The 27,917-nt window shown below is 44.6% G+C and overlaps 1 protein-coding gene across 1 annotated transcript in view; it reads right to left on the bottom strand.

Moving 5' to 3' along the window:
• TMEM266 (transmembrane protein 266) overlaps positions 1–27,917 on the bottom strand; it is a 61,551-nt gene that overhangs the window by 3,284 nt on the left and 30,350 nt on the right. Inside the window, exons 6-9 of the mRNA XM_055002515.1 lie at positions 20,775–20,831; positions 19,865–20,003; positions 18,623–18,738; positions 13,256–13,445 (exon numbers count right to left, since the gene is read on the bottom strand). Of these exons, the coding sequence (XP_054858490.1) occupies positions 13,256–13,445; positions 18,623–18,738; positions 19,865–20,003; positions 20,775–20,831 (502 nt within the window). The remainder of the gene's footprint in view (positions 1–13,255; positions 13,446–18,622; positions 18,739–19,864; positions 20,004–20,774; positions 20,832–27,917) is intronic.

Here is a 27,917-nt window from a genome sequence, read left to right as displayed (position 1 = left end):
AACTGGCTTTGATTCCCCATTCCTCCGCTTGAAGCCGGTTGGGTGACCTTGGGTCAGTCACAGCTTCTTGGAGCTCTCTCAGCCTCACCCATCTCATAGAGTGATTGTCATGAGGATAATAATAACACACTTCATAAACCGCTCTGAGTGGGTGTTAAGTTGTCCTGAAGGGCGGTATATAAATCGAATGTTGTTGTTATTGTTTTTGTTTCTTGATATGTTTTTATTAGCATGATTTGTTTTCATTGTTTGTACTGCATTTTTATTGTTACGAGCCGCCTCAAGCAAGTCTGGAGAGGCAGTATACACATTTTCTGAGTGAACAAATAAACCTTTTCCAGTGTAGAAACTTATCTTCCTTTAGCCTAGAAAAGAAGTGGGACATGACCACACAGAAGGCGGCTAAGGCTGATTTTCTGCTGTTCCAGAGAGCAAAATGCTGAGAGGGGAGTCTCCGTAAAGAAACACTATAACCAAATGGGGAGTGACCTCCTATGGAGACTAAATAGAAACATCAAGTAAGTAACTCATGCAAGTTTATCTTGAAAAGTGCAAGTGTTCTAAGTGTCATTAACAAAGTGAACAAAGGATTGGGGCGCTGCTGAGCGGGGGAGTGATCCACCACCCGTCAAAGGCCCGATCCTGGCTGTTTCGGAACCAATCCTGGCTGTTTGGGGCCTGATCCTGGCCATTCTGGGCACAAATTGGGCCATTTCTGCCCCGATCCAGGCCGAAACGGGCCCAAAATGGCCAAAAAGCAGGTAGGTAGGGCCACCTGACGTGTGACCTTTTTGGAGAACTACCGGAACTGCGTTCCTGCACGTTCCCCCTCAAAAGGAGCCCTGGTTATAATACAGTCCCAATGAATGAACAAATATTATTCTTTTTGCAGGTGTGAAGACACGGCAATGGAGTATCCACGCAGGAAAGTAATCCAGACAGATGGCGAAAAGCTGACAGTTGGCAACGGGCTTGCTAGCTACGTAATCCACCCATTTTGGTGGTCTTCATCATCGGCTGATTGTATGAATCTCTTTCATTCATACAATAATTCATGTACCGCCATTGGTCTGGAACCTCACCCAGGCTTTGCTCAGTCTCCATAAGAGGTCACTCTCTGTTTGGTTATAGTGTTCCAGAGAGCCAGGCTAGATTTCATGGGAAATATGTTACAGGAAGGTAGATTTCCGCTGAGAAACTTCCTTATTCTTATCTTGCTACAGATGCGGAATTTCTGCATTGCCTCCTCTGCTTTAATCAAGCTGATTACGTTTTGCATTGTACCTTTGCATCTTGATTCCTCTGCAATACCCCTCCCACCTTCTAACTGGGAATATAAGGGCTCAGGGATCTCCATTTCGAACCTTGACTCTCGAAAGCTTAAAAAGGTCCTAATGGACTTGAATCTTGCTTTACTAATGGTAACAGCGATTCAGCAATGGAACTAACCACCCAGGAGGAAGGAAACTCTCCCTCATTGTATATCTTCAGGCAGCTGGGCAGCCGTCTGTCCGAATGCTTTGGATTTCCTGCTCTGCATTGGACTGGAGGCCCTCAAAGGCCCCTTCCAAATCTAGGGCTCTATAATTTAATGGACTGCAGAGGCAGCATTAGAAGAAGTTATCTCAGGATGGCGAAATGAAAAATTACTGCAGGGTTTCCTAAGAGCTACGGAAAGAACGTATAGCGGGAACACCCAAACTGAAAAGCAACCTGATCTGCCGACTTTGTGGCATATCGCATGCCTTAAAAGCATCTTTTCCTTTTAAGCACTCTTTTAAAAAAAAATACCATGCAGGGGGAGGGGGGAACCACACACAGAGACACAACCCCCTCCCGCTTATTCCTTTGAACCAGATTCCCTACACACCTCCTGGGTCTCTGTGGCTACAACCCTCTTCCACAGCACATTGTGGTTTGCAGGTGAAGGAAACAGATGTTTTCTGCGGCTTACTTTCTCCATGCAACAAGGCCCAAACCACTAAGGCACTCTGTACCTGAAATAGCCGCGCTCCTAAGATGGCAATCTAACCTGACACTGAAAGGGAACATGGCCGCCTTCCTGGTTTCATTGGCTCTTAAAAGCTTTTTTGGCCTCTGCTGATCTTTAAATGCCTGCAGTCAGAGGTGTGCTTTCTGCTAATGTCGGAGTTTAAAAAGAAGCCTCAGTGTAGCTCAAGGCAATACCGCTGGATTAGGAGTACATCGCAATGCTTTTTAGCTATCTGCTGTTAAGATACACTTCGTTTCAATCATACATAATTGATAACATAAATGCCATGTACCCATCATGGGATGCCAGTACTTAGACATTATTCTAGAAACAGTCAAGAACGTTCACATGCCATGCATGACCAAGGAACAGGCTACAGAAACGAAGGAGATCTGAAGTTTAAGACCCAACTGCATATAAATCCCATGTTTAAAATTTGTCGCACAGAAGGGGAAAATAGCATAACAACTCATAGAAGTGCTACAAAGCATCACAAGTAAACAACAGTGTTACATTACATGGAACAGTAAGCCTCAAGAGGGCATATATAATCAACGAATGTACTCTAATGGGAGTATGGATTGGGGCAACTTTTCTTGCCTGAAAAAAAGCAGGTAGTTATATATCACCCTGTAGTTACATAGCACCCTGTCATTTACAGAAATGTTGGGTAGATCCAAATAAAGTCGGCTCCGCTAGGTTTTGCAAACTCAGATGGTCAAGCTAAAGTCACACCTTTGCAAAGATCACAAAACGATTGGTTCTGACGAAGGAATGGCCACAGAAGGGCCAAACTTTCTGCACGGCAAGCAACTCATGCACTGAAATAGGGGAATAGTAAAATGAGGGGGCATGAAGTCTCTTCTAAGCCTGAAGATGACAATATAACCCCCCTTCTTCTAGTCCTACAAAACACAAGTGCTTCAAATCAACACTGTCCTTCTAGGCAGATTCTACTGGCTCTTTGTAATAGCTTTAAACATTTCACTGGTGATCCTACAAGTCTTCACCAACCTTATGGTACAGGAGGTATCATTCTGTGCATCTTCATGGTTTTGGTTTCTGACATTCTAAAGAACGGCGTTTATAGTTAAATGCGTTTTCATTCCAGTTTTATAAAAGATTGCTGCTGTTCCCATTGATTTCGCTCTGCTGAAACTGAACTTTCTGTACAAGGGAGCTATTCTTCCTTTGCAGCAAACTTTCCGAGAGAGCTCTCTACCCTGTCAGGTTTGTGCCTTAAGCAATCCTAAACACACTGGCTCAGATTCCAGCACCACCTGGGATACTTGGCAAAGGTTTCTTCCTCGCATTAAAGAGTGAGGGTCTTCCATGCCCCTCTCAGAGACTAAGGAAAAGTATGGTAAATCATACATATACATTTCCCAATCCTTCCTAAGTAGGCTAGATCCAGGGCATCTATAGGACCATCTCTGTCCAAATATTCCTACTTGTGACATTCGGTCGTGATCTGCATACTCTCATTGACAGATACAAGGCGGGTGAGGATTAGAGATGGCCACGAACTGGAAAAAAACGAACTGTGCGGTTTATGGTTCGTCGCATTTCACGAAACATGAACCACCATGAACCTGCCCCGGTTCATGAACCAGTTCGTTTGATTCGTGAAAACGTCACATCCAGGTCAGAAAATCGTCACTTCCGGGTCAGCAGAAGGCCTGCAGGAAGTCCATCCCCTGTTGCCTAGGAAACTGATTGATCGGCACCAGGCTGTCTGCAGTGACGAACCAAAAAACAAACGAAATGAACCAGCCTAAAGTTTGTGGCTGTTCATCAGAAATGGGCTCTGACGAACTGCTGGTTTGAGAACCACAAACCACCTTGGTTCGTCACAAAGTTTGGTTCGTATTTCAGTTCGTGCCCATCTCTAGTGAGGATATATGAATGACCTTTTCCAGCTATTGTACCCAAACTGGAATATTTTCCTTTCTCCATATTCCTTGCATTTTGAGATCCTGTTTTTATTTCAGGTGGCTTTTGGGGATAAGCAAACTGTCCCCCACACTGCATGCTTTCCCCCCTGTTTTGTGGCTGTTTTGAAACAGTTGTGGTATTAGGATGATCTACGTTATTTGGTTTCATTATGTGGTCCTGTACAAACTGTACCTCTCGAGAGCTGCTTGGGTACTATGTAGAAAGCTGGGCTAAAAAGATCCGAAATAAGTAATGAATTCTTAGCCCAAGTAAATGGAACTTTTTAAAAACCCAAAGCACACATAGAACCAAGTACAGAGGAAGATGCTGATAACACGAGGATGGTAGTAAGGGCTGCTAACCTCTTTGTTAATGTTAGTATTAAAAAATCCCTAATAAAAATCCATAATAAAATACAAATTCAGAATTTTCTGAGGACAAGGTAATTGGTGCTACCACACAGGTTTTCACTGGAAACAAACATCCATTAATCGCCAGCACAGTTTCCCCCACTGTTAGGGGAAGCATTGTGACTGATATATCAGCTTTGGATAAAGCACGGACTGATGTCATTCTCAGTTCCTTGTTTTGTCTGCCTTATCATGACATCAATTTAATAAGCTAATTAGCTGTCTCTAGGGCGAATGTAAAATACGCACAGGAAAAAAGTCCATGTTACTTGGTACAAAAAAGTCCTAATTGTTTTAATGGAAGGCCAGAGAATGCTGTGTGACTGTAGAAACTGAAAAAAATGGGGTAGCCAGCAAAACTGACCAGAAGTAAATTATCACCATTTACCTCTTTGTTCCCACCTCCCTAGAATGCTTCACAAAAAGGAAGCCGATTTGGAATGTTGAAAAGCTCAGAATCACGGTCGTTTACATCTTTATTACTAAGCCACAATGTAGACAGATACAACAATGTATTGTGTTCCATCTGAACAACACTGCACTTTAGAATTTGGAAAGACTGGGGAGGGGGTATCTACCTGGAGCCACTGCTATACATCATGAGAAAGATTGAAAGATCAAACATTCCGGAAGGCAGAATTCTTAATTGGCTACACCACTATCATCTTGGCGTTCCACGAAGACTACAACTTTTATAACTAAGCTTTGAAAGGATTCTTACAGGAATGGACAAAGAAGGTTGATGCCGTTCTGACCGTAACCTATTGTACTAGGTCCAGGACTTGTAGAACCTGTGAAAGAATGTTTTGCTAGTGACCTAACATGGTTATCTTTTTACAAGAGGCAGAGAATGTTCTTCCTAAATGTTAAGTGATGTTTTAATATCCTCCACAGATGATGTATACACTCCAAAGTTAGGTCACGAAAAATATGTACTGGTTCTCACACCTCCTTAAGCACCTGATTCATGGCAAATCAATAGCTGAAGGTACAAAATGACTCTTTTCTGAGGCACCCAAAGCACCCTTGTCCGGTCACCAGAAGGCGATTGTCACTCACCAGAGGTGAGCAGGAAGTGGCTATTCACAAGCCTGTTAACAGTCTTTGTTCTCCTCAAGCATTTTCACTCTGATTCCTACAAGATTTTAGTAATACTTTAGGTAAAAGCATCACTGTTGTCATTTTATAATGGGAGAAGTGATGCAGTGTATGTATAGCGGAGAGGCAGACTTTTGCTTCACAAGCACAGAACAAAAGGTAACAAAGTCCTATAATCAGGTATGTTTTGGAGACCCTGTATCACTGCAGCCCCACTTCGGACTGCAAATTCATGCTTCCCTGGCTCTCCATCCCAGAAAGGAGACCGGTATGTCTTATCACTGCTGCTGCGGCAGAAAACTATCACTTCTCAATAGTGGAGGGATGAGCAAAAACCCTACCTTTAATTTTCCATGAGTGGTGCTACTACTGTGAGATCTTTAAAAAGGAGCAGCCAAGTAGCCAAATTCAGCTCCCCAGGTTTTCCACTGATACTCCTCTTCCGTACGGTGCTTCTTACGCTTGCTAGGGTTCGGTTGCTTGTTGAGCAATGACAGTTCTGTCAACCGCTTTGAGCGTACCGAAGACGAGTCAGGAGAATAGCAAAGCCAAATCAAGGAACAGCCAGGTAAGTGCAGTTTTTGGGTTGGTCTCACTCATAACCAGGGGTCATTTCGTGGAAAGAGCTGGAGGAACTCATTAGCATAGCTCATTAGCATAACTCATCAGCATATGCCACGCCCCTTGCCATTGCCGGAAGTGTGTCATTGGCATAACTGATTTGCATATGCCACCACCCCTGACATCACCTATCCTGGCTGTTTTGGACCCAATCCTGGCTATTCAGGGCCGAAATTGGGCCCAAAATGGCCAAAAAGGGGCCCAAAATGGTCAGGATTGGGCCGCTGCCGAGTGGGAGAGTGATCCACCACCTGTCAGAGGCCTGATCCGGGCCACTGCGGCCACAATCCAGGCTGAAACGGGCCCCAAATGGCCAAGAGTCAGGTGAGTGGGGCCACCTGACATATGACCTCTTTGGGGAACTACCAGAACTGCATTCCTGCATGTTCCCCCTTGAAATGAGCCCCGCTCATAACAAATTTGAAGTAACAAGTCAATGAGGGTCCGTGCAGAGGGCATTTCACTCACCACTGGAGAACCAGACTGACCATCAACATCTGGTTTAGGGATGGAGGGATGGACAGAAGGGCTTCCAGTCTGAGCAGCCAACTTCAAGGAGGCAATGCTTTGCCTGAACACTTGGGGCACAAGGCAATACTGACTTCTTCAAATAACATGCTTCTGTTTCAATTCAGGACTTAGGACTTAGCTTGGACCTGAAGCCTTGTAGAGCTGACACCAGCTGGGATGTACAATATTAGTTCTGATGGACCAATGGCCTGAAATTGTAACTCAACTTCATGTATTTTCAGGTGAGCTTTGCGTGTTTCCAGGTTTCATTTCTCCCCTTTCCTCATCTTTTCCCTTTGGCATTATCATTTTTTATTTTCATGATGAGGACTAGAAGCAAACTTTAACAGAAATCCTGAAGGCAACATGGATCCAAAATGCCCTGTGATGTCATTTACTTTCAGTAATTGGCTTTAAGAAGAAGAGATTGGTAGAGAATAAAAAGCAGACACTGAAAGTTACCTGTGGGTACTGGGCTATTTCAGAGCTAAGCATATGTTGCAATTTTCTTCAGCAGCCGATGTACCATGCAATTCTGGGCTTACATTACATGTACAGTCACTGCAGCCTAGGTTTGAGCAGCTCCCTATGGAGCATTAATTTAAGGACTGCTCCATAAAAACATCACACAAAGGGGGGCACAGGGAGAAGCACACGATCAGCAGAAGTCTAACATTTCGTTTGGAATTCTGTAACTCTTCATGGCTGCAGCCCTGGCTGAATGTTTCCATTGTTCCTTATGGTCAAGGGAAATATAACTGGCTTGAGAGGGAGTATCCTATTTCTCGTGCATTCAGCAGGTTAGTTTACTAAAAGCCCATTGTTCAAAGTAGGGTCTGGAAGACCTTGAGGGGTCCTCGAAGCAGTCTTTGCTCAGCAATTTATTACCCCTTCCTATTTTGTATCTCCAGGTAGACTTACGAACGCTGTGTAGTTCCAAGACACCAACATTTAATCAGAAACGGGGTAAACGTACTTCATGGGTCCTGGTCAAGAAGCTTCCAACATGTAAAGCTTTAAGTGAATAGGGTCATCACAGGGCCAAGCTACAAGTGACAAATGACACTTAAACTGCAAGTGAACAGACTCGCATGTATTCCTCCCTGTTCACTTGCCCTCCACTTGCTCAAGTGGAGTGCAAGCGGAGGGCGAGTGAACAGGGAGGAATACATGTGAGTCTGTTCACTTGCCATTCAAGTGTCATTCATCACTTGTAGCATGGCCCACAGTCTCTCAAGTAGTTAGTCTGCTACCATCAACGGTCTGAGCCAACGTGGCATTCAACGCAGGTGTCCAGGGTAAAACATGTGCTTTGCAGTCAGTGACAAAAAGCCCTTTGGGATGTTGAGTAAGGGAACTAAAGACCTCCCTCGCAATGTGTGCATCATGCAATCGCTCATAAAGATGTTATCTGGTTCATCATGACCAGCCAAGATTTGGTCTCAAATTGCACGCCAGCCCTTCCCTCCTCCCAAATTAGGCACTTAGGAAGTGCAAGCTATGGGGAAAGCATCAAGGTTCATCATGGATGTAAAGATCACGCAGCACAGACCGGGAGCAGCTGGATCTATTTTATAATCATAAAAACCCATACATGTTTTAAACTTTAAATTAAAAAAAAATTCCCCCCCACACCACCATAAAGCCTAGAAAGGCACACAAAGAACTACGGCTATTCAATGTTCTACATAAGCTACCTGAGACAGTGTCTGCTTACACATTCTCTCTTCCGTGGTGTGATCGTCACTTTGCTCTCTGGAGGTAGCCACACCCTTTCCACGAGAGGGGTGGCCTGCTGGAGGTGTGGCACCGAAGACGGCAACCACATACAGTCTGCCCTTGCGTTCTAATCAGCCAATTCAGCATTCACAGCTTCTTCACTTAGTGTATCATCTAACATGAACTTCTAGTATTGCTAATGCAACTGCTATCATGTTTTGCCTCCACTCTTGGCCTTCCAAGGGACTCGCGTGTTCAATTTAGCAGTAGTAAGATATTGAGTCAAACTACCAGTTTTTCTCTTTTTCTGCTGGATGCTTCTATGTTCCCTTCTTCCTAGAAAGGCAACCTGATACCGCCTCTACTCAACCGATTCAAGATTCTCCAGCACTTGATGCAGGATGTAGACATTTGGCCTTAAGATTAGGGTTCAAAATCGCTTTTTTGCTCCACCACACTTCCCCTTAAACAAACCAATCCAGCTCATGAGGATTTCTGGAAAACTCAAAAACTTGCACAATGTTTTGTGTTATTTTAGTTGGCTTTTTTCCCTGGATTTTGCTTTCGGCCAATATGGCTATCAGCACTCGGTATCCTAAAACAGTTTATCCAGATCTCATTTCAGCAAGAAGAGCAGAATGGGCCCCACTTTATTTCCACTAGTTTAAAGTGCCAGCGATATGGTCAACAAGTGATTTCTGTTTTTTTTCTCATTGCGGTGCACTTATTTTATTCATATATTGCATAGAAACCCAGCAAGGCTAAAAACACCATAACCTATATGACCCAGACTAGCTTGATCTTGTCGGATCTTGGAAACTAAGCATGGTTGGCCCTGGTTAGTACTTGGATGGGAGACCACCAAGGAAGTCCCAGGTTGCTATGCAGAGGCAGGCAATGGCAAACCACCTCTGTTCATCTCTTGCCTTGAAAACCTTATCAGGTCACCATAACTCGGTGATGACTTGAGATCACTTGACACTCACAAAGCTAAAAACATGGAGATTTATTCTGTGCTCTCAAGAGGTCAAATTAAAGACTGAATTGGCACAGATATTCAGCTGAACTAATTTGCAAACGATTGTATGTGTGGACAGACACACATGCATGTTCCTTCAGTTAAATAAAATAAAAAGATACATTATACAATCAAGGACAAAATTCCCTTTCGTCTAAAGACTTTCCATTTCCGTACACTTGAAAATTAAGTCCTACAGATTTCAGCCAACCTTACTTCCAAGCAAACTGTGATCCTAAGCATGTTTAAGTGTAGTAATGTAATGTCCAGGCATTCAGAACAGAAATGGGCACGAACCGGGAAAATGCAATGAACCACGATTTGTGGTTCATCACTTTTCCCAAAACAGGAACCACGAACTTCAATGAACTTGCCCCAGTTCATGAACTGGTTTGTGGTTCGTGGTTCATGGGAAGGGGCATTTCACCCTCATCAGCTTGGATCAGCTGCTTGTCGGGGAATCTCCCCCTCAAGCAGCTAATCATGGGTTTAAATGCTTCTTTCCCTGCTGCTTCGCAGCCACAGGGAAAGGAGCATTTCACCCCCACCAGCTTGGATCAGCTGCTTGTCTGGGAGATCCCCGACAAGCAGCTGATCAGGGGTTTAAATGCCCTTTTCCCTGCTGCTTCGCAGCGACAGGGAAAACGGCATTTCACCCCCCACCGGCTTGGATCAGCTGCTTGGCGGAGAGATCCCCGCCAAACAGCTGATGGAGATTTAACATGAACCAAATGAACCGGCAGACCAGTTCATGGAAGTTCATAGAAAACAGGCTTCTCCAAACTGCTGGTTCGCGGAGCACGAACCGGCATGGTTCGTGATGAACTTTAGTTTGTCTTGTGGTTCGTACCCATCTCTAATTCAGAAATTATTTTGTTCAGTTTTGCTTAATTTTATATATGAACAAGCCTCTAGGAAGAACCACAAAAAAATAAGTGCTTGTGGCAACCTGGAAACACAAAAGTCTAGGAAGTATAAAAGTTTAAGGCGGACTCTCAAAACCGCAATAATTTCAGGTAAACTCCTTTCAAATGTTCTCCACTCTCTTCCACTTCTAATGTAACCCTCAAGGAATATATGCATAAATGAGAACGTATCCTTCTGAGGATGGTGCTAAGAAATCTTAAAAAGGGGGAAATGGATTAATGAGCCTAGCTGCAAACACAATTTGGAAAGCATCACCAGGACAGCAAGATCTCAACACAAAGTGCAAATCAGTTAAGTAGGGGCTGTTTTGTGCAAGAAATTCTCATGGGATGAGGAAGGAATCCAGCCTAACCATTTCCATCAAGGTTACCTCCCTGTTAGGGTAAACTAATGTAACATCACAAGGAGATACTGACACGCCTTTCCGCAGTCCACTGTCAGATCTCTATTGTTGCAGTTACTACACCCGATTTCATAACTGGAAAACTCACAGCTATTAATACAACCTTAACTTTATGAACCATCAACATCTGTGCCAAAATAAAGAATGCACATTCCCTCTTTTCCTAGCAGCAGCAAATCAAATAACCCTGGGGGAAAAAACAGCAGGGCACAATCCAGCCAAAGCTAAGAATCTACCTTAGACCAAGCCAAAATCTTATTGATTTCAAAGGGAGAGTTGCTTAAAATGTTCACCATTAAAAACCAGCAAGTGCTTAATCATGAATGGATCACGGGCTTAGCGTGATCAAAAACCCAACACCACAAGCAACGTTTCCCAGCAAGCCAGTGTACCATTTTGCATAACGAAATGCAGCAGTTTCACAATTAAAACCAGTTGATGAACACCCACAACCACCAGAAAACAAACGTTTGGGGGGTTTATCACTAGCTCCTATGATTTCCTGGCTTTCGCTGAAGCTTGGATTGCCAACCTCCAGATGAGGCCTGGATTTCTCATAGAAACACAGAGCTAGAAGGGACCCCAAGGGTCATCTAATCCAACCCCCTGCACAATGCAGGAAATTCACAGCTATCCCCCCCTCCCATCCTCCCCTAGTGACCCTGTTTTATGCTCAGAGGAAGGCAAAAAATCTCCAGGATACTCACCCTATCTGGCCCAGAGGAAAATTCCTTCCTGACCCCAAGGGGGCAGTCAGCATTACCTTGGGCATGTAAGAAAGGGCCATGAGAGCCCAGCATTGGTGCACCCCTTCCCGCTGTCCCTCTCCCCATCTGTGTGCATTCACATTGAGTCATAGAATCATCACTGCTGTCCGGGGGCCATCTAGACTCTTTTTAAACACCTCCAAGGAAGGAGAGCCCACCACCTCCTGAGGAAGCCTGTTCCACTGAGGAACCACTCTATCTGTCAGGAAGTTCCTCCTAAAGTTTAGCCGAAAACTCTTCTGCTTTAATTTTAACCCATTGTTTCTGGTCTGACCCTGTGAGGCAACAGAAAACAACTCCGTTCCATCCTCTATGTGACCGCCCTTCAAAAACTTGAAATGGGCTATCATGTCATCTCTCAGTTCTCTCCAGGCTGAACATACTCAGCTCCTTCAACCTCTCCAGATCCCTCACCATCTTTGGACACGCTCTGGCTTGTCAACATCCTTCTCCTGGAATTACAAAACTGCTCTCCAGACTAACAGGGATCAGTTTCCCTGGAGGAAATGGCAGTTTCGGAGAGGAGACTCTATGACATCCCGTCTCCACTGAGCTCCCGCCCTTCTCCAAATGCTGGCTACCTCAAACATCGCCCCCAAATCTCCATGAAATCCCCTAGCCAGAGATGGCAATCCTACTTGAAACCCACTTTATAATTAAGACCAGGGCTTTTTTCCGGGAAAAGAGGTGGTGGAACTCAGTGGGGTGCCCTCGGAGAAAATGGTCACGTGGCCGGTGGCCCCGCCCCCTGATCTCCAGACAGAGGGGAGTTGAGATTGCCCTCCGTGCTGCTGGAGTGGCACAGAGGGCAATCTAAACCCCCCTCTGTCTGGAGATCAGGGGGTGGGGCCACCAGCCATGTGACCATTTTCAAGAGGTTCTGGAACTCCGTTCCACCACGTTCCAGCTGAAAAAAAGCCCTGATTAAGACCATTCTGCTCATCACGGTATGCTGATACAGAGGGACCCTTGTGGTGTGTATAATGGGAATCATACATGAAGCAACCTACAGGAGACAGTTCAGTTGTTTCTCTAGTAAGACAGGAACTTGTGGCCCCTTAAAGACTAACAAGATTTTATTACAGGACACGCTTTCATGAGACTTTTGTTGGAAGAAGCGGGCACCAGTCCACAAAAACTTATGCTGGAATAAAATCTTGTTAGTCTTTAAGGGACCTCGTTTATTTTTGCTGCAACAGACTAACCCGGCTACCCCTCGGGGATTTTAGCAAGACATAACCATCCTCACTATTTCTGACTGTGTGGCCTTTGTGAACTCGGTCGGGGGCAGATGAGAAGGACATGAAACACCCCCCACATCTAGGAGGAAGAGTCCTGAAGAAGTGCACTGAATTCCTTGAAGGACAACTAGTTGAGAGTGTAATGATACGATATGCTCAACTGGTGTCAGGTCACAGGAGAGTGACATCGAGGAATACATCGAGGGAACCCACCTTAAGTGCTCATTCACTCAGCACTATGAGAAAAGAGAAGAAGCTTCTGGTTTCCCTTCCACGCTGCTTTCACCAGAGGAAAGGACAGCGGCCGCCTCTTCTGCTAGCAAAAGTGAGAAGGGAAACCGGAAACTCCTCCCTCTTTACAGCGCTGAGTGCTTTTTAAGGTGAGTTCCCCTGATGTAGATCTGACTGTGAGTCCATCGCACACCTGTGACCTGACACATACTGGGCGTATCATGTTGTTTGCCCCTGATATGCGCCCCCTGCAAACTGGTCCAGAAAATTCCCACTTAGCCACTTCTTCCAAGTGTTGATTTCCTACAGAAATCAAGACAGGCGGCTTGGCAGCAATGCTTGCGTGGGCTGCCTTCAACTGCTCCGCACAGCCGCCACTCACCTCGAGGCGGTCGCAATTCAGTGATGTTCTCGGTCGTTTCGTCGTCGGAATCCCCCGCTGCAGCCACCACTTTGTACCTGTTGCTGCTCTGTTTGTTTAGCATGTGAGGGACTTGCAACGCGGCTTCCCTCTCTGCTGCCAGGTCCAGATCTTGCTGAGCCAGATGAGCTCTCAGCTGCCTGATTTCAAACTGTGGTAGAGATGAGGGGAAAAGGAGGGTGGGGGAGAAAAGCAATATATATAGATACAGATATTTGAAAGCTGCATGCGTAAACAACTTGTCGAATAGTTCTGGATCGAGCAATGTTCCTAAAAGGCATCAAGAATCAACACTGAAGTAAAAAAGGCCATGCAATGCAAGAAGTAAAAGGCGGCGGTGTAATTACGTAAAGTTCAAATGAGAACAAGAAAAATGGAAATAGCAGATGCCTTTCATTTGAACAGGTGATCCCGATTCCAAGGGCTAAGATTTAGATTAGTCTGTCACTGGAGGATGCTGGGGACACTCTGGTATTTTGGCAAAATTTTATGGTTTAAACTATAGAGTGTTGCCCAGATACCAGAGTGTCCTCAGCATATCCCAGTGATGCACTGACATCACTTCTAGGCGCAAGGGGAGTGATATCAACTCGTCGGAATGTTACTGATCCCCCCCCTTTCCCACCATTTCCCCTCTACTGGCCAGCTGAAGTTGCAGAAGTTAGCGATGATGTTTTATGGACAAAGAACCATCTTACAAAACTGGAGGAACGTGGATTGTGGATGGATGCGTGGCATAATTTCAACCAAATTCAAGCTTGGTGATTGGACTGATTCTCTCAAGTCCTTCGAGGGCACATCCCAAAGCAAACCAGCCCAAAGCTGTTTTGAAACATGTACTGGTCGTAACTGAAGTGAAGTTTTTTGAAGTTCACATTAACCAAGTGCTCGGTATGCCAAACTATCCCAGGAGTCACGAAACAGCCTCATTCAGTACCACCTTAGATCTTATCTTTTTGGCTGCGAGTGCAAAGTGAGAGACTCTACAGGACACATGATTAGTGTTCAGGGCAGAATGAAACAGAGAATCTAAATAAAAGTGATCACATTAATAGGGAAGGGTTAGGACATGGAAGTGAAGCTGGTCCACATCCTCAGGGTTGAGAATAGGGAGGGATACTACTTAGCTAAAAGATTCCTAAGAGACGGGCAATTCATATGCAGTAAGTGGAGACTTTAAAACAAGTACTTTTTTCAAAAAATCAGGGTTTCGCTCATCCTTCATTCCAGAATTTCCTTTTCCCTGTATAACAGTAGACAGCAACTGCTTCAAGGTCAGGTCACCATTAAAGCTGAGCAGGGATTTGGGCTTGTGTTCCTCTGGATTAATTCTTCCACTCTAGCCACGGCACTATACTACCTCTTTTCACTTCAGTGCAATGGAAGGGGGCATGGCTCAGTGGTAGAGCATCTGCTTGGCATTCAGAAGGTCCCAGGTTCAATCCCCAGCATCTCCAGTTAAAAGGACCAGGCAGTAGGTGATGTGAAAAATGGTCACCTGAGATCCTGGAGAGCAGCTGCCAGCCTGAGCAGACAATGTTGACCTTGATGGACCAAGGGTTGGATTCAGTATAACGCAGCTTCAGCCCTCTGAGGCCAGGTGAGGCAGCTCCCTCATGTGGTGGATTTAGGACACATTAAAAGGCAGAAGTCCTGTTGCATGGAGGATGGCTCCAGGTAATCAAGGACAATGCCACTCTTAGCTGAGTGCAGCAGTCGGAATCACCCCATCACCAGTCTACTGCATATCTAAGTGACCCCCAATATTCCAGGATCTCCAAGTGCTTTTATTTTCATTGAGAGCTAAACTACAAGAGGAGGAGCACGTGAAGAGAGTCGCAATGTTAGCCGGGAAGCTGAGTTTTAAAAGAGATCAGAAAGCTTTGTCAATTTCCCCTCTCTACAGAGCCAGTGAGATCCCTGCTCAGAAGGTTTGTTAATTTCCTCTTTGCTTCCCAAAGGCTCTGTCAGTTTCACGTCCCCTTCTAGGAGGCGAAGAGGAAATAAACAAACCTTCTGAGCAGCAATCTGTAAAGAGGGGGAATTGACAAAGCCTTCTGATCTCTTAAATCAGCCTCCCGGCTAACATTGCGACTCCCTGCATGTGCTCCTCCTCGTGTAATTCGTCTCTTGTAGCTTGGCTGTGAGGTACAAAATAATCCTTTACATATTTTCACTCTGATAGGGGCCAGCCCCACAAATGCCCGGAAGAGGATGGCCAAACGGACTGCCTAGGAATCACAATGAGTGAGGTTCAGCAGGCGAGAACTGCTCTCCAACTTTTCTGGGGTCAGCTCAAAAGTGTTTAGGAAGGATGAGCCAAGTCTAGTGTGGCACTGACCTCCCTTTCTTTGGAAAACGGTCAGAGAGACTGCAAGGAGCAAAGCCCTAAAGTAAGGGGAAGCCACAGAGATGGAGACATGGAACAGACCCAAAGGAGGAAGGCGAAAGATGGGACGTTTGCACAATGGGCCACAATCCAGAGCTCAGTTGCTGTAAATCTGCTAGAAAGCTCTTACGAAGAAAGAAAGCGACTCTGCTAAATGCCCTGCCTTTGCTCCAGAGATCGGAGACAATGACGCTTTTGCAAACCAGACACTTGCCTAAATGAACTAGTCATATCACTTTCTGGCACATGCAAGACCACCTAGCATTTCACACAATTAAAATAGTGAATGAAGCCCAACTCTGGACAAGGTATAACAAAAGAAGTGGTTTTGCTGCCATCTTATGACCAACAGAGAGAAATTCATACACCAAGTCTTGACTAGGGGTATACACTAAAAAGAAAATCCGGGAAATCTAGATCCGAGTTTCAGGGATTCCCCCCAAAATCCGGGATTCCTGAAATCCAGGAAAGACTCTTTAATCTGGTTAAGACGGGTTAGAGAACACCAGATTTATTCAGCCATTATTCCCTATGGGGATAACTATTTGGGGGATATCTGGGGAGCTGAGGCTCGTGGTATTTTTTCAAGCAAACTCACCAAATTTGCAAGGAACTTACTGCTGACTGTCCTCTAAAGACCTCCCAAGTGTCAGTAAGATTGGACCCCAGGGTCCACTTCCATGGGCCCCTGAAGAAGGTGCCCCCGGCCACTCTGCATTGTTTCCTAAGGGGGAAACATTTCCAAGCAGGCTCTCAGGCAGAAATGCACAGGGTCAAGACTGCCAGTGGCCAAAGGTGCATTCCTAAACATAAAAGGAAGTCCAACAGAACCAAAATGAAGCAAGGGAATGGATGGAATCCCATCAGAACCAACGTGAATCAATGGTACCAAGATCAAATCTGAGAATCATGTCAAAACAGAGACTTCCGCCCAAACCAAGCTAAAGGGGCACTGTTGCAACTTAGCCCAACACAGCTCCTACACAGATTGACCAGTCCCCACCCCACCCCCTTCCTGCTTTACTCTTGCCTCTGCCTCACATCCCCCTCACTCCTCCCCTTCCCCTCTTGGGAAAAAAAAAGGAGAAGCCCAGGAAAAAGTCAGCCAGGGGCTGCAGCAATGGTTCTTCGATTTACCAGGATTTATCCTGGGTCTGGATCTGGGTTCCTGGGCTGCATTCAGGCTTCTCTTATTTGATTTTGGATTGGGAAAATCTGTTTTTTTCCCCCTGGATCCAGACTGAACCCCCCTATTCTTGACTTTCTGACACATGAAGTACAATTTAAGCTGCAGATTTCTGGGGTGAATTCAGCTAATTAGGAAAGTTTGTTCCATTTTATTTTCATGTTACCAGAATCATACACAGCACGATACTTAATTTCCAAATCTATCTCCTTCCGGCGGGGGGGGGGGGGGTAGCTGTTTTCGTAATGAACATGCTCTCTGACTTTTTGGCTGCAACAGACTAACATCTGATTTATTTATTTTTACGTTACTTATAATCTGCCTTTCTCAGTCAGACGCAAGGCAGATTAAACTACCTTAAATCTGGGAGAAAGGTGGCTCTGACATTTCTTTAAGATGGATGGAATGATGGGCAGGTGGGTGGATGGACAGATTTAGGAGCTCAGTTTGTTCTGGATGATACATGTTGTAAAGGCTCCCACGATATACAAATGCCTACAATCCCTCCATATTGCACAAAGTGCAATATGCTGCTCTTACAATAGAACTGAAGTGCAATAAAATGTACCCCCCTTCTACACGCATGGGCGGGCACGCACACACACACACACTTTACAATGCACTAAGCAATTATTTATAAACAGCTATAAAAGGACAGAAAGTGGTATAGGCCTCTGGGGAAGATGTTTTATGACTGGGCATATAAAAAGGGCCACCCCGTTGGTGTTTTACAACATATATACATAGGGATGAACGATCAGTGAATCATATAGTTTCTCCCTTTAATGGCCCAGCAGCCGGGGATGATTGGCATCGCCTTGGAGAGATCAATGAACACTTTAACCAATAGCTCATTCCTCTCTAATGCAACAGCAATAATTCTATTCTATTCTAGTAGTGTTCTCTGGACGGCGTGCCCTGCCCAAACACTTATCTGCTACTGGGACACCATCCAATGTTGACTTCCATTAGTTTGGGCCACTGCTGGTGGTAACCATACCAAAAACAAAGAAATAAATAATAAAAATCAGGAGACAGTTGCAAATGAATGATTTATGGGCTAGATTGAATTATCTCGGCTGCCTTCCAACCACTGGGGAAATGACTGGTAGTTAGAAATAAATTAAAGTTATTGCACAAAGGATAACAAACATTACCAGCGAAGATAGCTCTACCATTAAAACCAAAAGACGTTCCACAAATTACCAGCTCTGCTGAAAGGAGACAAGAATTCTTGAGACTTCTAGAAGTTATGGTTTTGAGAAAATATTAAAGCTACAAAATTAGTCAGATGGATTGTTGGGAATGGGTGGCGGAACGATAGATGCACACCTCATAATACTATTAATCATCATTGCTTAGACACCAGTGCGTAGAATCAAAACTCATCTGTCACTGTATTGTTCACCCCCTTCCATCTCTGCATTACCTAATACTTCCTTAGCCCCCTCCCTGCTTTGAATCATAGCCCCTGCACTGGCTATTTAAAAGTGGGGGGGAGTCTATGTTCATTTGCGCACGAATCAAGCAGGCTGCGGAATAACTTTTTATTAGTGCTGAATTTTAGCTAACCTGCACACAGAAGTTTGCTGTTAGTTAATTTTTTTAAGAGTATGTATACATATATGCCCTGTTTCCACAAATGCCCAGCTGGCCTTTTTTATATGTAAACACACATTCTACTTGTCACTACAAGAAAAATATGCATCACTGCTAATCTACACACAGCCACTCACACATACAGAGGCCTTACCCCTTGTTCTTGGCAGATCTGAGTTAGTCTTTCCAGCTGTTCGTCTTGGATGACTTTCGCCTTCTCGTATTGCTGAATCACCATTTCCATTTCTACTTTGACTGGCAGTACGTAAGCTAAAAACCACAACAAAGCAATCCTTGAGCTTATTGGGAAAGATGACCTTAACTATAAGAAACAGCAGCCACGACTTGCTTTCTGAAAAAACTACTCCTGCTTAGTCACCGTGAATATTGTCCTTTAAGTAACCTGGTCCCCGGTGAGTCAAGTCCTTTAAAAAAGGCAATAAAGTGCCATCTCCAGTGGAAAAAATTTCAGAAAACATGGTTTGTAAAAACCTCTGCCTCATCAGTACTAGGAAACATGGACTAACGGTACTATTCCGGTCTAAAGCAGCTTCATGTATATTCATAGGGTAAAGCTGTAAATGGCATGTTAAAAATGCATATGAATGCAAGACATGGCAAACACTGCACCTTTTTGAGTTCCATTTATTTCAGTCTGAAGTCGTATTTATCTCGCCCAGTGATAGAGCTTTACATGAAGAATGTCCCAGGGTCAAACCATGACATCTCCAACAGCAAGGATCTCTGGCAGGAGGTTTTGGGAAAGACCGTTTTTTCTGCTGGGGACTTGGGAAAGGCACGGCCTTTCAGACTTGACAACGCTGAGCCAAGATCCATCAATCGTCTGGCTCTGTATAAGGCAACTTTTGTATATATGTTCAAGGGGAGCAATTTAAGCACAAATCTGGCTCTCCTATTCAAACCAATATGACTTACGTGGTGGGATGGACTCTGGCTGGAGGGGACTTGTATAAAACAAAAGGTTGCTGCTTTCGCACACCCATTTCCCAGCTTTTCCCCTCCACACATCACTCACAACTTCGATCCTGGTTTCCAGGCCAAGAATGATATTTAAGACCTGTATTTCATTTTTTAAAATTTTTATTATTATTATTATTAAATTATTTATTATTGTTGTTATTGTTATTAAAACAATATATTTTTTTTAAACCCTGTATTTCATATTCTACAAAGCCAACAATTGAATGAGCTAGGGACTATTTCAGTTCAGAGTTCTTGACTTCCTATTTTGGGGGGGGGAGCAAATGGATGAGGTGTCACCACGGCAATCAAAGCCACCCAACTAAATCCTGGTTTTCTGCATCAAAGCAATGAGAAGCACCGACCCGTTTTCGGGGTTTCAAGCGGATGTTTGCAAACGAAAGAGATGACTCACCGTCAATGATTCTCTTGACTCTCCAAATTCTCAGAGTGATGATAAGGCTGATAGCATCCCATGGGCTGCTTGGGCCGTTAGCCACGGTAGAAGCCACCATAGGAGCCAAAGATAAGATGATCACAGCACCATCAAAGACCTAATAGGAGGGTGACACAAATTGCAGTTACACATTCTTAGAGAAGGCAAATAACAAATTGTAGTCAGCTAAGCAAATGTCACGTCTAAGTCTAACCATCCCTCTTCAGTTCGCAGTCAACCTACTTTGGGGACCTACTTATCACATTTTTAACCCGACGCTCCCTCCAAAAAATTCAGAGTGATGTACATTGTTCCTTTCCCTCATTTTATCCTCACAACCATGGCTTTTTTTCAGCTCTTGAAAATGGTCACATGGCTGGTGGCCCCGCCCCCTGATCTCCAGACAGAGGGAAGTTGAGATTGCCCTCTGCGCCTCAGCACGGAGGGCAATCTCAACTCCCCTCTGTCTGGAGATCAGGGGGCGGGGCCACCGGCCATGTGACCTTTTTCTCCGAGGGCAACCCACTGAGTTCCACCACCACTTTTCCCAGAAAAAAAGCCCTGCTCACAACACTGTGAGGTGGATTAGACTGGGAGAGAATCTCTTAGCCCAAGGTGAGCTCCTTGGCAGAGTGAGAACTTGAACCCGGGTTTCCCTTTTCTAAATTAGCAGCCCAATCACATCACAACGGGATTCTCAAATATCGGGTGGGGGAGCTGCAGGACCAGCTTTGTATTACTGCAGAGTCAAAAATCTGGGTAAGGACAAAACCAAGGATCAGGAAACCTTCCTCATTTTGGTAAGCTGATGTGAAAATTCATTTTAGCAGTCAAGGAACATTGCAGAGTACGGGGATGCTATTAAAGATTTTAAAATACTTTTACTTACCTCTATTTTGTTTTCAATATAGTCCCATATACCGAGAACCACAATTCTCAAAACAGTCTAATGAAAGGTACAGGAGAGAAAAAGAGAAAGGAGGGGAAAAGCAACTTTAAATTAGCTTGCATTGGTTTCCTCGAAGATCTTGGCCGTTTCCAGACGGCTTACCTGCCTCCGGACCGTTGCACCATCTTGCGGGGAAAATGCGAAAACTCGCAAAACTCGCACGAGAAAATGCGATATTTTGCGTTTTCCCCGCAAGATGGTGCAACGTTCCGGAGGCAGGTAAGCCGTCTGGAAACGGCCCTTCTTGAAACAAAGGAAAGAACACTTTGTTGTTTGAAAAGAAGGCAACAGCCACACTGAAAAAGGGGGCAGTGTCTCCATTTTATTTAAAATACCAAAGCTGTTTTGTCAAAATGACGGATGAAACATAGGCAACAGAACGGCTATTTCCTGGGGAAACATTTCACAGCTTTGAAGAAGCCACCGTTAATTAGTAATATGATAAAAGGTTTTCTTGCAAGTCTTCTATTTTTTTTTTTTAAAAAGAGATCTTTCAGTTCCTTTAAAGTTAATCTTCTTTTGCTCCATTTAAGTTTTAATGTATTACTCAAAAGCACATCCTTTTGAAACAGAAGATACAACTTCTCATTTGGGACTAGCAGTATCAGCTGGGCAACAAGAGCTGCACCCTGGGGTGGGGTGGGGTGCACCCTGGGGTGCGGTGAGGCCTGGTCTACCCTTGCAGCAGAATAAGGCAGTACAGAAGTCCTGACTGAGATGGCAAAGGGACAGCACCATTACAGAATGTTGGTGGACTGACTGTATTTTTATATTACATTAATTAAAAAATCCCTCCAAGTAGAAAACAAGTACAGAAGGCAACAGGCTAAGCAGAAATCCTTTTCCCCCTGAGCTGTTACTTTGTTATTTGCAGAGAGATTTTATAGAGAAGCTTTCTAAAGCAGCATCCTGTACTTAGCAATCTAAACCAGTACGCTCTACCACCTCGGAGAATTTTATCACTGCATGATGCTGCGTCGAAGACAGGCCTCGGTTTAAAGATACTCAGGCGTGATCAACCTGAGCTAGTATGATTTAAAAAACTGAACAGAATAAACAATAAACTATGCAGTATGGCACAGCAACCAAAGCAGAAGTCATTAAATTATACTCCAAGTCTGTTGGAACGAGCAGGCTGTACCAGGAGCGTCTCTTGAAAGCTTATACCCGGGAAAATCTCATTTGTCTTTAAGGAGCTACTGGGCTTCTACTGCAGACCAACATGGCTACCCATCCAAAACTGTATACAAATGTCAAACATTTTTGCGCTGCTATGATCTTCTATGTTGAAAAAAGAGGGCCACTGCCTCAGTGGCACTTTTGGAAGTATCCATCCGTCCATCCATCCATCCATCCCTCGGACACAAATGTACCCACCCCAGAACACTTACAGTGTCATCCTAAACAGGTCTACTCAGGATTAGAGATGGGCACGAACCGAAATACAAACCAAAATTAAGCACAAACCAGGCTGGTTCATGGTTCGTGAACCAGCAGTTGGTCAGATCCCATTTCTGATGAACCGCCACGAACTTTAGGCTGGATCGTTTGTTTTGTTTTTTGGTTCGTCGCTGCAGACAGCCTGGTGCCAATCGATCAGTTTCCTAGGCAACAGGGGATGGACTTCATGTAGACCTTCTGCTGACCCGGAAGTGAACTTCTGGTAGCCTGGAAGTGATGATTTTCTGACCTGGATGTGACGTTTTCATGAACCAAACGAACCAGTTTGTGAACCAGGGCCAGGTTCATGAAAGTTTGTGGTTCGTAGTTCATGAAATTTGATGAACCATGAACCACATGGTTCGGTTTTTTTCCAGTTCGTGCCCATCTCTACTCAGGATCCGACACAGGTCTGGATTGTAGGGCTTATTCCCAGGAAAGTATTCATAAGTGTGCACTATAACAATCTTATGGGAGTTGAGTACACCAATTTACCCCATTGCCCTCTTCTTCCCACTTCCATTCAACAGACTTTCAGCAACCCTCAACATTCCACAAGCCATAAGCATGCTCCGTCCTCCGAAAGTTCGTTTTTTTAAAACGTCGAAGTTAATTTTTTTCTATGTATCTGTGAAATCCCTCCTGGGATACTGGAAGCCTCTATTTTGTGTCTGGGGCACTAGTTCTTGCTGCTTTTTTCACTAGAGCAAACCTGCTTTTCCTAACAGATACTGTAATAATGAAAAGTGCATGCAAAATGTATCAGTTGTCTCGTACTGAAAAACGGCAGGGCCACATCCTGCACATGTAGGGCTTGCAATCTCTTCTTATGTCATGCTAGTGCTTCCCGCTCCTGCTGTTGCAGGGTTCCTGCACATGACTTTTAACCGCTGCTTACAGACAGAGTGCTCCTATGTTACTGCAGCAGTTACTTCTTGGCCTAGTCAGCCAAGAGGTAAAGTTTGATGTCCGCCCAAACCTTGAGTATACACATGATAGAGATATTCCTTTCTTTCTTCTCCTTTGGGGGAGAAAAAGGCCACCCAGAGCTGAACTGGTGCCAGAAATCAAGTTGCTGCTGTAAGTAATCTTCTCTTTCTAGAGACAGGATTATCAAATCTTTCGTGTGAAGTGCCTCGCAAAAGCACACGAGCTCACGTACATCTGCTGAAAGCAGAAGAGTGTGAGGACCAGAGCAGCAGAAAATTGAAAAACCATTTACAGCGATCGCTGTTTCAATCAGTCGCGCAACAGCCTGTGAAATGAGCGAGTAAATTTGAACGGTGGCAAGATCTAACCCGTTTGGCGCAGATACACAGACAGATATCAAGAACAGAAGACAATTGCAGCTGCGTGGATCAATAGCTTGGAAAAGGCTCCGGAATCTGAAGGCAAGGTTGCAATGTGATCTTTGCATCACCTTGGACTTGCATAACCAGGGCACGCTAGAGTTTTGTTTGCACGCCTTAAGTCTTAACAAAGTGAAACTGAAGACCTGAAAACGTTTCCGTATGTTTTGCTCTTCCTCCATCCAACAGCTCCTTCTTTCAAGCCAGATTCTGGGGGTGGAAAGGGAAGGGGTCATGGCAGTCTCTTCCACGGGCTGCACTCCAATTCCCCCCCCCCAATATCTTTCCTCTTTTCCAAACACACAGCATTATACCAATCACAGATCCTACCCTAAAGGATGGCAGCAGCTGCCAAAATACACCAAGGTCCTTTAGAAACAATGAATTGCATTAAACAGGGACGTTTATAGTGACTGCTCAAAAGAATGAAACAAAAAGCAAAGAATCATGGAGCTGAAAGGGGCCTTCTAGTCCAACCCCCTGCCCAAGGCAGAAACAGCCTAAAGCATCCCCAACAAATATTCGTTGAAGACTGCCAATGAAGGGGGAACCCACCACAGCCCTAGGCAGCCGATTCCACTGCTGAATTACTCTTAACGTGAAGTTTTTCCTAATGTCCAGCCGGTACCTCCCTTCTTGTAGTTTAAACAACAGCATGTAGTTAGCCTGCATTCAAACCTTGGCACGGCTTCTTTACCTCTAGATTCTTCTCCGTCTCCAATGGATGCAGTTTTCCCATCTCAGTTCTATAGCTTCCTACTGCTGAGTGTAAACCTCCTCTGTTCTGCATAGAACCCAACAAGCATCTCGCGACAAACACAGTAACAATCAACCCCTCAGAGAAATCAGGAATATTTCAGGTTTTTTTAACAAAAATGAATAGTTTTTGATTACTCAAAGCTCTCAAAAACTATCCCGATGCAGTCTGAAGCACCTACTCTGTGAAATGCCAGAATTTATCTATTCATTTTGCACAGGAGCACCTAGCTCCTGTGAGCCAGTTTGGTGTAGTGGTTAAGAGCACAGGACTCTAATCTGGAGAGCCGGGTTTGATTCCCCACTCCTCTGCTTGAAGCCAGCTGGGTGACCTTGGGCAAGTCACAGTTCTCTGGAGCTCTCTCAGCCCCACCCACCTCACGGGGTGATTGTTGTGGGGTAATAATAACACTTTGTAAACCGCTCTGAGTGGGCATTAAGTTGTCCTGAAGGGTGGTATATAAATTGAATGTTGTTGTTGTTTTGTTGTTGTTGTTGTTGTTGTTGTTGTTGTTAGCTCAGATGGGGGCTTCTGCAGAATGGTACGGTTTTGTTTCTGAACTATTACAAAACCTGCTCTTCTTTTCATACAGCAAAGAACCTCACAGCATTCTGAAGACAAAGCGAAAGCTTTGGGAAACCAGAGTCCCCTTCATTTAACACCCATATTTTTCACAGTCAGTGCAATGTTTGTGTCTAATCATGCAAAAGCTATTGCACACATGCCAGTATGAAGCGAAATCAGTTTGCTTTACACTGGACAGAAAGAAGAAGAAATATTTCTTCTTTCCTTTGTCTTTATGGTTTCTTTTAACGCATAAATAAAACCAAGCTTGATAGGTGAGGGAGCTGGTGGGAGGACGGGAGAGAAAAGAAGATGAGAATGCAACATCTCCCATAAAAATACATTTTCTGGTTGGCAAGTTCCCTTTAGCGCCATGCCACACCGCTGCCACTTCTGCCTCTCTGTAGAGAAGATGGCCATCAAGTGCCTGATCCTGCCACGTGCATTTGTTTTTCAAAATCAAGTTTCCTGGGGTAAAATTATCCAAGTACTTTTCTGAGCCAGCCTTGTGTATTCCCACCATCTGTGCACCTTAGCCATACTTATGAGCTCACTGCACTAGACATTTGGGGATAAAAAGTATATCCTTTGCTGGTTGCCCAATTAATATATTAATGTATGACCTAGTTGACACAATGAGTCATGCCTTCATGCCTTGTTTAAGTACTGGAACAAAAAAAAAAGTATTTTAATGGGGGATTAATCTGCCCTGGTACATTTGGTAAAGATCAGCACTTAAACAGCAAGGCAGTCAGAGAGAGAGAGAGAGAGAGAGAGCGATTGTTCTTTCTCTACCTGACCCGTGAGAAATTAAACCTCTTACTCAGTGGCTTGAGATTCTGTTATGACAGCCTCACAGCTAAAGCCAACAGCATGACTTAACAGAACATAAAAGTTTAGCCACTTTGGTATGCTGAGACCGATGAATCACAGGGCATTTTCAGCTCTCACGTTTGCTTTGTTTCCTGTCCTATACCTTAGCCCGCAGAGGTGCACTGGTGATGTTCACATCAATCAAGGAGCGTGGCCTCTGTGAGCCATGATCTGCTGCCGTTTCCAACTGTGGCGGTACAAGAGCGACAGATCTCAAGCTTTTCAAAGTGGAACCTCACCTCTAAGCTGACTCCACCTCTTAGTACCAAATCGCTGTGGCGCTGCAAGCTCAGGGAACTGCCTGCTGATGTAGAAGGGGAAGGAGGGACTCAGAGCCAAGCTACAAGTGACGAATGACACTTGCCTGGCAAGTGAACAGACTCACGTGTTTTCCTCCCTGTTCACTTGCCATTCACTTGCGCTGGAGCGCTGGAGCGTAAGTGAATGGCAAGTGAACAGAGAGGAATACACGTGAGTCTGTTCACTTGCCAGGCAAGTGTCATTCGTCACTTGTAGCTTGGCTCTCAGGTAAGCTCCAGAGGCCTGTAATTCTGGTCTTGAATTACTAGATGCCCATTTCTGACCCTTCAAGTGAGAATGGAACGTGCAGAAAGATGATGCGTCAATGCATGTAGTTATTTATGTCCCTCTCTGTGTACTCCACTGAGAATTGGCAGGATGTTCCATGATCTTATTTGTGAGCTCATCTGAACAGCTTGTGTCATCTTCTCTCCCCTTCCCAAGCCATCTCGCCTTGGCACGTTCAGGTTGGCTGAGGAAATCTACTCATTGAAACAAGGTATGGTGGGGGAACTCAGCCTGCTTTATACATTTTACTGCAGCTTACAAGTAAGCAGGGCTTTTTTTCAGCTGGAACGCGGTGGAACGGAGTTCCGGAACCTCTTGAAAATGGTCACATGGCTGGTGGCCCCACCCCCTGATCTCCAGACAGAGGGGAGTTTAGCTTGTCCTCCGCGCCGCCAAGCGCCAAGGCGATCTAAACTCCCCTCTGTCTGGAGATCAGGGGGTGGGGTCACCAGCCATGTGACCATTTTCTCCAAGGGCAACCCACTGAGTTCCACCACCTCTTTTCCCAGAAAAAAAGCCCTGCTGAGAGCCAAGCTACAAGTGATGAATGACACTTGCCTGGCAAGTGAACAGACTCACATGTATTCCTCCCTGTTCACTTGCCATTCACTTGTGCACGTGAACAGGGAGGAATACACGTGAGTCTGTTCACTTGCCAGGCAAGTGTTAGTCGTCACTTGTAGCTTGGCTCTAAGTTGCCATTGTGAAACTATTTACAAACATATTCAGACAACTGACTGAATACCATATTGTGTACTTCACTCCATCCTATTTTTTTAAATTAATTTTGAATTAGTTTACAACATATAACTCACAAAACATAACATTAACAAACTTCGACAATTCCACCCTATTTTTAATGGGACAAACAAAAATTAAGAGCTGGACTACACTAGATATATTGAAAGTAAAAAATACAGTACAATACTTGAAAAGCCAGCTTCATTACAGAAACACACACATTCCAATCATTATATTTACACAAACTTTCAGGTTTATTCACCATTGAGGACAACTGGCCAATGAGCAAGATTCGTCCATTTAATGATATTTTAACCTGTCATCCAGAGATGAATGGATAATCTCCCTAGGACACGGGAAGGCAGCAGAGATCACATGAAATCCCCCTGAACAACAAGAGGTACTGCGGCATCTTAATGACAAACAGATTTTACAGGACAATTCTATGCAAAATTACTCCTCTCAAAACTGCCAATTTCAGTAGACTTACATCGGAGTAACTCTGCATTAGAGATGTGAACACGGGTTAGAAAGCCAAGAAATACAAAAGATATCGCCTGTGAGATCTCATAGACGGGGTTTAGCCGACAAAATTTATGCTACAGTGCATCTGTATATCTGACTCAACCCTCACTTTCCCCCTCTTTTGTTTTCACTGCAACAAACTAACGTGGCTACCCACTAGAACCCCACTGTGGTAATTTGCCAAAATGCAGCGAAAAGCTCTGGTGCATAATAACAGAGCTCACATACACACATCAGCCCCAGACA

Source organism: Eublepharis macularius, chromosome 18 (assembly GCF_028583425.1).
Source record: "Eublepharis macularius isolate TG4126 chromosome 18, MPM_Emac_v1.0, whole genome shotgun sequence".
NCBI classification, from domain to species: Eukaryota; Metazoa; Chordata; class Lepidosauria; order Squamata; family Eublepharidae; genus Eublepharis; species Eublepharis macularius.
The sequence above is the reverse complement of the archived record's forward strand: the minus strand, read 5'-3'. Positions and strand labels throughout refer to the sequence as shown.